The 13,664-nt window shown below is 37.2% G+C and overlaps 1 protein-coding gene across 4 annotated transcripts in view; it reads left to right on the forward strand.

The window, feature by feature from the left end:
* Positions 1 to 13,664, forward strand: part of DNAH5 (dynein axonemal heavy chain 5) — a 358,938-nt gene that overhangs the window by 147,495 nt on the left and 197,779 nt on the right. For all 4 annotated transcript variants that reach the window (XM_039471819.2, XM_074387173.1, XM_003932490.4 and 1 more), the window contains 5 exons: positions 2,986 to 3,119; positions 8,030 to 8,231; positions 8,794 to 9,029; positions 11,814 to 12,032; positions 13,516 to 13,578. In XM_039471819.2, the coding sequence (XP_039327753.2) occupies positions 2,986 to 3,119; positions 8,030 to 8,231; positions 8,794 to 9,029; positions 11,814 to 12,032; positions 13,516 to 13,578 (854 nt within the window). The remainder of the gene's footprint in view (positions 1 to 2,985; positions 3,120 to 8,029; positions 8,232 to 8,793; positions 9,030 to 11,813; positions 12,033 to 13,515; positions 13,579 to 13,664) is intronic.

Raw genomic sequence — 13,664 nt, forward strand, 5'->3', positions numbered from 1 at the left:
ACTGTAAATCACCATTAATTGAGTTAAAATGTTTTTTAACCCCTCCATGTAATTCTTAATTTATTTTAGATCAGAATATTAATCTGTGAGCCAATTTGAAGTTGACAAAGTATCAAGGTCCACGTATTTTAACATCACCATTTTAGTTGACTTCTGCTGATGTGGTGAATCACATTTATGGATTTGCATATATTGAACCAGTCTTGCATCCAAGGGATAAATTTCACTTAATCATGATGACTGATCTTTTAAATGCACTGTTGAATATAGTTTGCTAGTATTTTGTTGAGGATTTTTGCATTTATGTCCATCAGTGATACTGGCCTGTAGTTTTTTGAAATTGTAGTATCTGTGTCTAGCTTTGGTATCAGGGTAATGCTCGCATTGTAAAATGAGTTTGGAAGTATTCCCTTCTCTTTGAGTTTTTGAAGAGCTAGAGAAATATTGGTATCAGTTCTTTAAATGTTTGGTAGAATTTAGCTGTGCAACCATCTGGTGCTAGGCTTTTTTTTTTTTTTTTTGATGGTAGACTTTAAATTACTGATTTGGTCTTTTTTTCTTATAATTCTGTTCAGATTTTTAACTTCTTGATTCTATCTTGGTAGGTTATATGTTTCTAGGAATTTATTCGTTTCTTCTAGGTCGGCGCAAAATTGTTCTTGGCATTCTCATAATAATTTGTATTTTTGTATTATCAGTAGTAATAGCTCTTCTTTCATTCATGATTTTATTTACTTGAGTCCTCTTTTTTACTTAGTCTAGCTAAGGATTTGTCAATTTTACGTAGCTTTTCAGAAAACCAATTTTTTATTTCATCCATCTTTTTTATTGTTTTTCTAGTCTCCATTTCATTTGTTTATGCTCTGATGTTTATTTCCTCCCTTCTGCTAACTTTGGGCTGTTCTTCTTTCTCTAGTTCCTTGAGTTGTAATGTTAGGTTATGTATTTGAGAGAGCTACCTAGATCATTAACGAGACAGTCTTTGGGTAGGAGCCGCAGAAGTTATGGCACTTGTTGCATGTCCTAACACCTTCCAGGAAGAATAGGTAGGCCTAGAGTTATCACTAGGTGAGCCAGGGGTAAGACTCATGAAGTGCTGACCTCTGGCTCCAGCTGCTGGAGGGCTCCTGTTTCTTTGCCTCATTAGCTCCCTGATGTACAGTGTTTAGAAGCCAGACCATCAAATGGCCACTCACTAAAGGGTGTGCCAGAAGTCCCTTCCAGAAAGAAAATGGAACATTTTGATCCTTTTTTGCATTGCTCTGAGGGGTTATAGCCTCTGGTAGTATTTCCATGTCTATTTAAAACTACCTTTCTGCCTGAGTAGGGATGGTGGCATGAGGCTATGGGTCAAAAAACTGTTGGGTGCTGTGGTTCCTATCTGGGTAATGATACCATTTGTACACCAAGCCCCAGTGACATGCAATTTATCCACGGAACAAGCCTTCATGTGTATCACCAAACTTAAAAACTGAGAAAATTAAAAATAAATAAAAACAAAACCAAAAACAAACCACCTTTCTGTTTTGTTATCTAGGGAAATTTGCATATGCCTAATGTCTTTTGTTGACCTAGCTAAGAGATTTAGGATTGAGTCCTTTGGGAGGTGGCTGCAAAAATTGGGTCATTCAATGCATAGCATTAACCCCATCTAGACAGAAGCAGAAGGCTGTGTTTTTAAAGCCCCTTCTCTGCACTGCTCCTGGGGAATAAAACCTGTTGAAATGCTCGTATGCTCATATTAAATGACTACTTCTTCCTGTGGTCTAGAGAGACACACAAATGCCAGTCCCCTCTGCTCCCAGAGACAGGAGTATTTAGAATATAATCCCTTGGGTGGAAGCTGTAAATGTTGGGGTCACTAGATGTGAGGGAGAAACAAGAGGCCGTGATTTTAAAGCCCCATCTTTGCACAACTTCCACAGAATGAAGCCTCTGTAAGTGCTTCATGCCTTTGTAAAGCCATCACCTTTCCTTGTGGTCTAGAGAGACTTTCATGTGTCTAATGCTACACTCTCAGAGCTGGTCAATTAAGAGCCAAACCTTGGGGACCCTTAAGAGTTGCAGTGACCCATGTGAACCTTAAGAGTCATGGGGATACAAAGCCTCGTCTCCACAGACAGAAGCTGTGTTGCCCATCCCTTTCCCAATTCCACGGTTCAGTGTCCAGGGCAGGATTCATGTCTAAGTGTGTCTCTACTTTTCCTGCGCATTTGATGTGGATGTGTTTTTGGTTATAACGTAAGTAGGAGTTTCTCCATGGGTCTCTGACTTTCTCTTAGATGGAATTGATCTGAGAATAGATGTGTACTAGGTGTGTCTGTGGGTGGAAGGAGAGCCAGGACCTTCTTATTTAGCCATGCTGTTGACTTCACTCTTCTCAGTCCCCAGGTTTTTAACTTTTTTAGCCAACCACTTATTTGTCCCAACTAATATCATTTGCTTCAGGCAGCTGTGAAGTTAAGCAATTTTTGCTGATAGTCTTTTGACAAATGCCATGGGGATAGGACTTTTTTTTTTTTTTTCCTCAGGGAGTTCTGAGTCAGGTCAAATAAAAATAAACTAGTTGAACAAGGCTTTTCCAGGGAGCTCCCAGACAGCTCAAAGAGTGAGAATTCTGTGGATCTCCAAGCCCAGGCTGGCCCTTCCAGGGACTGCTAAGTTACTGGTGGATTTTTTTTTCCTTCAGCTATAATGGTTGCAAGGCTGCTGGGCTACCCCATAGCCAGAGAGTGGCAATGAGACTAGAGCAAGTTAAAACACCACAAAACTTGCTGTTGTTACCAAGATTCAGCATTGTTCTTGAATAATTAATTTACAGAGTCCTGAAAAGTTGACATTGATAACTCTTTCTATTATTTTCATTGCTTTTATAAAGGAGATTTTCAGAAGTCCTTGCTTTCCTATTACAGAAATATCCTCATCTTCTAAAAGTACATTCTTGTGCTAGTAATGCACACTTTTCTCTTCTTTTTTTCCTTTTAGATACCTTGGAGATAGCATCTATAAATTTACCCATTCCTGTGCAAATCAAGAACTATTATAAGAACATTTCTGAAAACAAAGAGATTGTAAAATTAGTTTCTGTGCTTAGCACAATTATCAACTCCACCAAAAAGGTATGTCAAGAGGCTCTGGCAGCAGGGTTGTTTGCTTTGCAACAGGTACCTGTGTGAAGGTGAACATCACAAGGTTGTCCTGTCCACAGCCTGCGTCTCACCCATTGTGCTTTCAGGGAGCAGCTAATGGCATCTTGTATGTGCTCAGCAAATGTTTGTCTAACTGAAGATCTTTCATTCTAGATTGCAAGGTGAAATAAAATTATTTCTACTCTCACATTGTGTTTTGTTTAATGCCTTTAACATCTTCTTTTAATACAAATGACTCTAACTTAAAAAAAATCGAGTATGTTCCAAATCATAAGTCAGGCTGTTGTTGTAATTCACCTTCAAAGAACCAGTGATACTCACATATTTGAAATGGAATAAGGTTTGTAGTCATTTTGTCATATTTGAGTAGTCAGACAAATGTTATAAAATAGCAGAGAAAAATTTATGTATACTGCCACATGGAAATTAGATGAAACTGAGAGTAAAGAAGAGATCAGTACTGTCAGTACAAACTTGTATTGTACTGGACATGAATGTAGATTTAAGGTAATTTTTTCCTTCAGCATAAGCTCCTCTCAATTTCCCCCTTTTTGTTATGCAAATTATTTTTCAGACAAAAAGATATAAAATCTTGAAGTCATCTTTTATTTTTTTAAAAAAAATCTTCTAATTCACATGGCCAGTAAGACTTGTTGACTCTTTAATAATGTTTCCCTGTGTTCAAGGAATAGTGATTGCTCAGTAGATACATTTTTTCTATTACTCAGTTTTGATACAATGAGTTATGTTAGTTTGAAAGCACTCTGAAAGGCTACTGTTGCTGTAACATTGTGAGGAAATATTAAGTTTAGTTTTAATGTGTTCCCAAGGGAACTGGAAATCTTTTGCATTTATGCACTTTCAATTTTCCTTTCTTAATATATTGAAGCTCCTGTATTTAATTTTCCCCTAGGACAGCATACATATAACTCAGCAAATATTTATCTAGTACTTAGATTATTAGGCTCTATACTAAATGATATATACTAAATCATATTCCATGATAACAATAAACATTCAGAAATATTTTCGAGTGTCTCAGTGTTCCTAGAAAATAAAATAAAATAAAATAAATCAGCAGTAAGGTTCAATAGTTTCTCTAGCACGATCAACCACTATTATGAAAATCTATGAGTAAGAAATCATAGTTAAAATTAACATACAGTGCTGGCAATAAAATACTTATCTCTGTGTCACTTTTTTTTTGAGAAGGAGTTTTACTCTTGTTGCCCAGGCTGGAGTGCAATGGCACGATCTCGGCTCATTGCAACCTTTGCTACCCAGGTTCAAGCGATTCTCATGTCCCAGCCTCCCGAGTAGCTGGAGTTACAGGCATGCAGCACCACACCTGGCTGATTTTATATTTTAAGTAGAGACAGGGTTTTACCATGTTGGTCAGGCTGGTCTCGAACTCCTGACTTCAGGTGATCTGCCTGCCTTGGCCTCCCAAAGTGCTGGAACTGCAGGCGTGAGCCACTGCACCTGGCCTCTGTCTTACTTTTATTGCTTGCTTTACGTTATATGAAGGAAATACTCAGAAATTAGTCTGCCTTAAAATAGTAAAAAAGGTTGGCATTTATAACAACTTGAAGAACGTATTCCAGATTTATAGGGTAGCCAAATTGTTTCTGTGAGAATATATTTACGCTTAGTCATAGTGCTGGATATAGCCAGCCCTCCATAGCCAGAGCCATATCTGAATGATTCTGCTTCAACCACAGAAAATCCCATTGATCCCTACCCCTTTTCTGTTGCTATAGCTAATTGAATTAGAATGTAAGTGCAACCTGCTTTTAGCACACCCATAGGTTGGCCATCAACTTATAATACAACCTGACTTGAAAAGAGGATGGTTGTGGCTGCCCATGCCTATAATCCCAGCACTCTGAGAGGCCACGGTGGATGGATAAAATGAGGCCAGGAGTTTGAGACCAGCCTGGCCAACATGGTGAAACTCTGTCTCTATTAAAAACACAAAAATTAGTCAGGCATGGTGGCACATGTCTGTAATCCCAGCTACTCATGAGGCTGAGGCACAAGAATAGCCAGAACCCAGGAGGTGGAGGTTACAGTAAACTGAGATGGTGCCACTGCACTCTAGCCTGAGTTAGACTGTGTCTCAAAAAAGAAAAACAAAAAGAAGAAAAGAAACGATTAGCTGGACCAAACAATCAAAATCACCTTGGTAACAAAATCAGAACAACTCTACATACGTAGTTCATCTAATTTTCCTATTGAGGTCATTTTCCTTTTGAGGTCTAGGATACCTCCATGTGAAAAAGTTCCAATTTAATAAAGACAGACACTTTAATATAAAAGAATAGCTTCCAATGTATTTAGTTAAGCTATATTCTTAATATTATAAGCTCTTGAATGTTGAGAAAGCTCAGAATTCTGGAACTCCTACCCATTTCCGGGAATCTTCAATAATCTGTAATTCATTCTTCAAACCATCCTACATGTATGGATATGTCTGCATGCTGTTGCAATGCATTCTTGGTATGCATGTCAGCACTTCAGCTCGTACAAATGAATCATTTGTGGCTGGGACAGGCAGTGATAGTTTTAACAGCCTGCATTTTAGTGGATGGGCGGTATCAACATCCGTTAAATCTGAGGCTCTGAGGGACATTTTAGCTGTATGTTGGGAGTGTGGAACTACTTCTTGGTTTGGTGCAGATTGGTGCAATTTACTTAAAATAATCAGACTATTTAGAATCCTGTAATGCTCAATTATTTCAAATAATTGCAATTATATTCTGTGTCAGCTAAATTTGTTTTTCATGCAGATATAACTGTGAAATTATAATATAAGCCAGTGGAAAAACTTGATTCACAAAGGAATTAGTAACGAAGAGACACAATTTTGGCCAGGTGCCCTGGATCACGTTTGTAATCTCAGCACTTTGGGAGGCTGAGATCAGAGGATCATTTGAAGCCAAGAATTTGAGACCAGCCTGGGTGACATAGTGATATCTTATCTCTACAATAAATAAATAAATAAGAGACAAAATTTTAATTACTTGTAGATGATATAATTATCTACCAAGTAAATCCAAGAGGCTAATCTGAAAAAGAAATTGTGGCCTAATGAATTAAATTAATCATCAATGGGAAGATAATTATATGAATTTCTCATAGAATACAATAAACATGTTCCTGAAAATGTCCTGTTTTGTGAAGTTGCATATTTAATATTTAATAGGGATTATGAGAAAAATAAGATTGAGGCAGACACACAAAATCTAAAGTAACAAAGCAGTAATAATCATAGTAAAATATTAACAGTAGCAATCATAGTAAAATAGTCACACATTTAATAACACTATAGTAATTCCAGAACTTTACTATAAAAGATGAAAAGGGAAAAGGAACAGTTGAAGTTGTGGAGGTATAGAAGCAAAGATAAACTATACAAAAGTCAGGCCAAACTCTGCAAAAAACATTCTTTTTGTTGTTGTTGTTCTTTCTGCTTTGATTGGAATTTATTTATTTATCTATTTTTGTTTGTATAAATTTATGGGATACATGTGCAATTGTGTACATGCATAGATTACATAATGGTCAAGTCTGGGATTTTAGGGTATCCATCACCCAAGTAATGTACATTGTACCTATTTGCCAATTTCTCATCACCCTCCCTTCTGAGGTTGATGAGAAATCTGACTCAGATTCTGAGTCTGTTGTCTATGATTCTGCTCTCTATGTCCATGCAAATACATTTATTTTAGTACTAACTTATGAGTGAGGTCCATATGCAAAGAACATTCTTAAGACAAGTGGTAACCAAATCAGTCCAAATGGGAGAAGTGATGGAGGGGGCGTGGCGCACTGGACTCTACTCCCCTGTGGCTTGCTGTTTTAGCTGGTACAAAGCAGCACGTTTGTTTTACTGAAAACATGACCGCTGCATTATTTCAACACAATCCCCTATTTACCAATTGCCAGAGAGTCATTTCATCTTTACAAATGCATACTTGGTAGCAAACTAGACTGTTCATTTAAAAATACATTTTTAAACATGTATACGCCATTCATAGCCAATTGTAACAATAGTGGAAAGATCTTGTTTACAATGAAAACATCATTGAAAAATACCTAAAAGCATGTGTAATAAGAAGTATCTGGGGTCTCTATGAAGATTACCCTAAAACTTAACAAGGAAGTTTTAAAAAAGGTGACAAGATATGGAAACATGCACTATATTCCTGGTTGGTAAGATGTAGTAGTATTCCAGTGTCAATTCTTGTTATGTGAATTTACACATTTTATGTGATTCCAGACAATCTCTCAGCAGAGCAATGCTGGCTATGTTCTGTTTGTCCTTCATGTCTCTAAGGGCTAATCTCCATTCCCTCCACCTGTCTGACCTTAGGCAACATGCCAGTAGATTCCCATCAAGGCTTGCATTGGGTTCAGTCAATGAAGACTCTTGGTGGAGATCTGAGGGGCAGGGGGAAAGAAGGGAATAACCTCGGAGTATGTTTTCCATAGTGTCCTCACCGTAAATCCAAGAGGCTAATAGTGCGACCTTAAGCTGTGGTTTTTGGCCTAAGGTCCAGCTCCAGTCGAGGCCCCTGTACACAGGATCTTCGAGGATTCTCTTCCAGTTTCTAGAAACTGCTCCACTCTCTTTTGCTCCTGTCCCTTTTCTCCACTCCCTTTTGGTTAGGGATAACAGTGAAGCTGTTACTAGCCCTGGGCTACTGTCCACACTATTGTATATAGTCCCAGCCCTTTGACATTTCCAGATAATCACAATCACTAAACATTTTAATAAATTCATAGAAACCACCAGCAGTTGGCAAATATTCACTTATATCATTGTGCCATTTCAGATTCTTCCTTCTTAACATAAATCTGTAGTTGTTTGCTTCCAGGAGGTTATTACATCCATGGATTGCTTCAAACGCTACAATCACATTTGGCAAAAGGAGAAAGAAGAAGCCATGAAGACATTTATTACGCAGAGCCCCTTGCTTTCTGAATTTGAGTCCCAGATTCTCTATTTCCAAAACCTAGAGCAGGAAATTAATGCTGAGCCTGAATATATCTGTGTTGGTTCCATTGCTCTGTACACAGGTTGGTTTATTTTCTTCATATAGTCATGTAAATTAGACAGTATTGTTTTGTCTTTTTACCCAGATTAGTATTCCAGAGAATTCTACCTGTCTTAAAGATTGACTTTATGGGCCTCAAGATTTGAGATCGGTTTGTAGATTTTTAAAAAATTTCCTGCTGCATAATTATTGATTCTGGATTATTTTGAACACTTTGCTGCTAAACCTTGAAAATAAAGGTTAGGTCAGAGAAAGGAGATGTCTGTTATATTCTGAATTAAAATTTACCCTTTATTTAACAAATAACAATAACAAGCAATTGAGGCTTATCCCAGAGGTTCTGATATGTGTTTTTTAAAAAAAGCATTTTGAAATATGTATTGGATTGTTGTAAAAACAAACTTTATAAAATGAACGAATATATAATCACTAGGAAAATTTATGATTTTTTTCCCGTTCAATTTTTTATGGGTTAGAAGGCTATAAGCTGCAAAGTATTTACTGTTGGAGAACAGTGACACTTTTGACTTTTCATACCGGTTCAAGCTTTTAAAATTGAACTGTAGACGTTTGGGTTTTTACAGCTGACTTGAAGTTTTCCCTGACTGCTGAGACAAAGGCCTGGATGGTTGTCATTGGACGCCACTGTAACAAAAAATACCGGCGTGAGATGGAAAACATTTTTACACTTATTGAAGAATTCAATAAGAAACTAAATCGTCCAGTTAAGGACCTAGATGATATTCGGATTGCAATGGCAGCACTCAAAGAAATAAGGGAGCAGCAGATCTCCATTGACTTTCAAGTAGGACCTATCGAGGTGACTAATGATCATTTGTTCATTATAGAAATATTTCTACATGTTGGATGCTACTAGCTGAAATATTGACTGGGTCTGGAGCAAAGTTACTAAATGGGTGCTAAACCAAGACAATAATTTCAATATTGTTGATGATACCAAAGCTCTATAGGGTGCCTTCCATGGGCCAGTTCTCTCCTTCACGTATGACAAGTTCCTTCAGAGCAGATCCTGAGATAAAGATTTTTGCGTAAGTGATTTATTGATGAGTGCTCAGTAGAGAAGGGGAGTGAGGGAATCAGGAAAGGATAAGGATGAGAAGCCAATCAGCTGTGGACTAACTTCAGCCTGATTCAATGGGCACCCTACACCATCAACTGAGTTGGGCCCTCCTTCATGCAAAGGAGACTACCCTTTGTACTCCTAAGTCAGTGGAAAATGGGCCATAACCTCCCCATGAGAAGGCTCGCATTCAGCTGAGGAAAATCTTCCAGAGAAGAGGACAGCTGCAGTTCTTAAAGCCAGCACTCTCAGTAGTCGAGGATGGGAATAGCAGCTGGTAATCAGGACCTGGATGGGAAACTAACAGTGTTCATATATGCGTTAACTCATTTCATCCTTACTTTGGCTGCTACTCATCACTCAAGGAAACTGAGGGTCAAAGAAGTTAGGGACTTTTATTGGTGTTGCACTTCACTTTTATTTGTATACCATATCATACTATCTTTTCCAGATGAAAATGTCTTTTTTTTTGCAGTGAAATCTGCTTTTATTGACTTATCACTTATAATATTATCAACATACATAGTATAATTTAAGCAATGGCAAAAAAAGGCAGTTGATTTCTTTACAAGCAGACACCCTCGAATAGATTCACTTGAGTAAACATTATCTCTTTCTAAGGAGTCTCCTTAGAAATCTCATATTAAGCCACCAACAAATCAGTCTTAGCAACAGCCTTTTTTTTTTTTAAACAAAACATTACTTTTCCCCCAATTAAAAAATAGCATTGTAGAAAAATTAGAAAACACAAAATAAATTTATAAAATAAAATTTCAAAATTACCATAATCTTATCAATCAAGTTTGTACCAAGATGTTGGTATATTTCTTTCCAGCTTCTTTTCATGTCTGTATATGTGTGTGCAATTTTGAATTTCATTTTTTATTCCTCTTGTAACACATATTATCATTATAAATGACATGAGTGTGAATTATTAATATCATTAATAACTTTTCATAATCAGAATTGTTGGAACATGTCTTTAAATCTTATTTGACACTCATGATTGTCGACAGAGACCCAAGAGTGGAGACATTAAAGAAAAGCACTTCTCAGCCATGAAGGCACTGTGGGGTCGGGGACCAGTGTTAACCTCAAGGTGAAAATGTCTTATTAGAAGTGGCTCACTATATTTGTTATTTTAAAATGAGACTAGTATAATTGTAGCATTAAAAAAAACTCCAGTTGTAAAAGCGTCATCTTTTCATCACACCATAATCGGAATGTGTGGACTTATACTCTGATGGTCCAGATTAAACTCTAGTCTCTCATTTTCTGTATCCCTGTTTGAATTTTGAAAATTTTTCACATTACCATGATAATGGTACAGCCCACTACACATTTTCACTTCTGCTATGCTGGGCCACGGGGATCACATGGTTTATCCTGCCTTCCTTGGCTTTAAACATCAAGGCAAAGAGACCTTTCTTTGTGCAGGATCTGGGGAGATCCTCAAGTCAGAAGAGGCGTTACAGTAACTGACAATCCTGTTTTCTCCCACCTGGGCATTAAGAACAAAAGTAGAATCAAGTAGACAAGATCAAAACATCATCTTTTTGCCTGATGGAAGTTATTTGGAAGACATAATTGAGTGTATTACTTCAGTTATTTTCCTCCCTTCCCTACCCTCAAACACACACATACACACACACACCCACACACACTATAAGCTAGTGAATACTGAATCCCAGGATTATGATACTTCCTCATCCATCAGAGGCAGTGTTGGAAAGCTGTAGGTCTTGTGTTACCCTGATCAGTTTATGGCACTGAGGTGCAGACCACAGGCATCCTCCATGGAGAGAGAGGAAGAGAGAGAAAGGCACTGGGTTATGCTTGCTCAAATCAACAATTTTTGTCCCCCAAATTAACAATCAGGCACTCTTTCCATCTCTATGGGGAGGAGTAACGGTGGGAGAAGAGATGAGGGGTATTAGAGAAAATTCTTTCTTATCAAAACCAACCTTAGCCTCATTTTAATCTTTTAGCGAAGAAAGCCATCCAGGATTTTACATGCTGAAGGGAATGACTTGGCCCAGGCTCTGATTCAAGAACACTCTTTTGTGTCTTACTATTGGAACCTCTTATCAATCAAGTGAAATGAGACAGAGTAAAAACCCTGATTTATTTTGTTATTCTAATATTAGAAGTTAAATTATTTTATGTTTTTCATTTACTTGATATAATTGTGTTGTCATCAAATACAATTTGGGGGCCTAAGTGAAAATATCTTTTATTTGTCTAATGGTTTATGGTTTTCAAAATGCATTTAAAATGATGTTTTCAGTACTCTCAAAGATCCTGTGAAGCAGCCAAAAGATTTTCTCATTTTATAGATGAGGAAACTGAACCTGAATGGCTCAGTTGCTCAGTTAACCTCTTAAAGTTTAAAGTAGAATAACTAGAACTGTTAGATAATTTCATTATTATGCTGGTATTTTCCATTATCATTTAATACATGACTGTGTGTAGATTTATGCATCGGACTGGCCAAAACTAAGTTTTTTTCTCTTTTTTTTATAGGAATCTTATGCCCTCCTTAACAGATATGGACTTCTGATAGCAAAGGAAGAGATGGACAAAGTTGATACACTGCACTATGCTTGGGAGAAGCTGCTGGCACGTGCTAGTGATGTCCAGAATGAATTAGTCTCACTACAGCCCAGTTTTAAGAAAGAGCTTACTAGTGCTGTGGAGGTATTCCTCCAAGACTGTCACCAGTTTTATCTGGACTATGATTTGGTATGTCTCTGGCTTTCTCTGTATGCATTTTTGGGGATTAGTGAATAGAGCATGCAAAATGTAGTTGTCTAAAAATTATGGGTAAAATTCTATGAAATGTCCCAGGAATTCCCAAGGAATGGGATTTTTATTTTCATGAGAGAAACATTTTCTTTTCACAGTCCTTTCCCCTTAGAGTTTGTGTTAGTCTGTTTTGACACTGCTATAAAGAACTGCTCGAGACTGGGTAATTTGTAAAGGAAAGAGGTTTAATTGACTCACAGTTCAGCATGCCTGGGGAGGCCTCAGGAAACTTGAAATCATGGCAGAAGGTGAAGAGGAAGAAGGCGCCTTCTTCACAAGGCGGCAGGAAGAAGTGCCAAGCAAAGAGGGAAGAGCCCCTTATAAAACCATCAGATCTCATGAGAACTCACTCACTATCCAGAGACCAGCATAGAGGAAACTGCTCTAATGATTCAGTTACCTCCACCTAGTTTCTCCCTTCAGACTTGGGGATTATGGGGATTACAATTCAAGATGAGATTTGGGTGGGGACAGAAAGCCTAACCAGGGTTCATACAGGATAATTTCAACAGAAAATGAGAAATTTAAAAGTGCTAACTTAAAAGTGTTAACACTGTATAATTTGGTCTGTAACTAAAGTTGTTTGGTAGTGTTCTAAATTTGTGTACAAAAGTACTATTATAACTATAGTTATAATGTCCTCCTTTCCACGGCATTCCTTGGTTCCACAAATATAGAGCACAGAAGTGCTGGGCGCTGTCCTTGGTTCTGACTAAACAGTAGTGGATAAGATGGCAGATGGAGCCCTGCCTCCATGGAGTCCATATCTTAATTACCCATATATGTTTAGGTACTGAATCTTCTAATGTGAATATGCTGTGTAATGAGACCCTTCTCCAGGCAAATATAATGTGCAGAAGAAGGGAAATTATTATATAGAGTTTAGGGTAAAATTTGTACCTATTAACTAGTAGCACAATAAACCGCAAAATTAATGTTAGAAGATTGGGTCCATGTACCACCTCCATGGATGAAGAAGCACAGAAATCCACATATTCGGGGTTTTCTAATGTAGGAAAATCTTACTGGAATGTTAAGATTATAGGCCACCTTACAGTGGCTGTTAGAATGATAAAAATCTGAGTTATATGATACTAGCATTTAGTTCAAAAGCAGGCTTTATATGTGCTTCTTATAGAACAGCCATTGGCTCCTCTTTGCCAGTGTTACCTAAGAAATGAGTAAGGCATATTTTTATCCTTAAAAGTTTCTTGACAAAAGGAAGGTCTGGCATTAATTTGGCTTTCTTAGACTGGAAAAATATTTCCAAATGAATCTTTGTGAGGACCTTTTTTTCTAATAAATAAAAACTAAATTTCTTATCATTCATGAAACGTAACTTTAATACTTAAATATTCTGAGTTCATGAAATTTACATGCAAACAATTTGTTTCATATATTTTTTTAACTTTTTGTTCAGAATGGTCCAATGGCTAGTGGCTTGAAACCCCAGGAAGCCAGTGACAGGCTTATCATGTTTCAGGTAATCATTTTAGTTTCTATGACTTTCTAAACAATGAAATCTTATTGTGTTTTAAACACATGTATATTTTCTTCTTTTTAAGATAT

The sequence above is a fragment of the Saimiri boliviensis genome, chromosome 1 (assembly GCF_048565385.1).
Source record: "Saimiri boliviensis isolate mSaiBol1 chromosome 1, mSaiBol1.pri, whole genome shotgun sequence".
Classification (NCBI taxonomy): Eukaryota; Metazoa; Chordata; class Mammalia; order Primates; family Cebidae; genus Saimiri; species Saimiri boliviensis.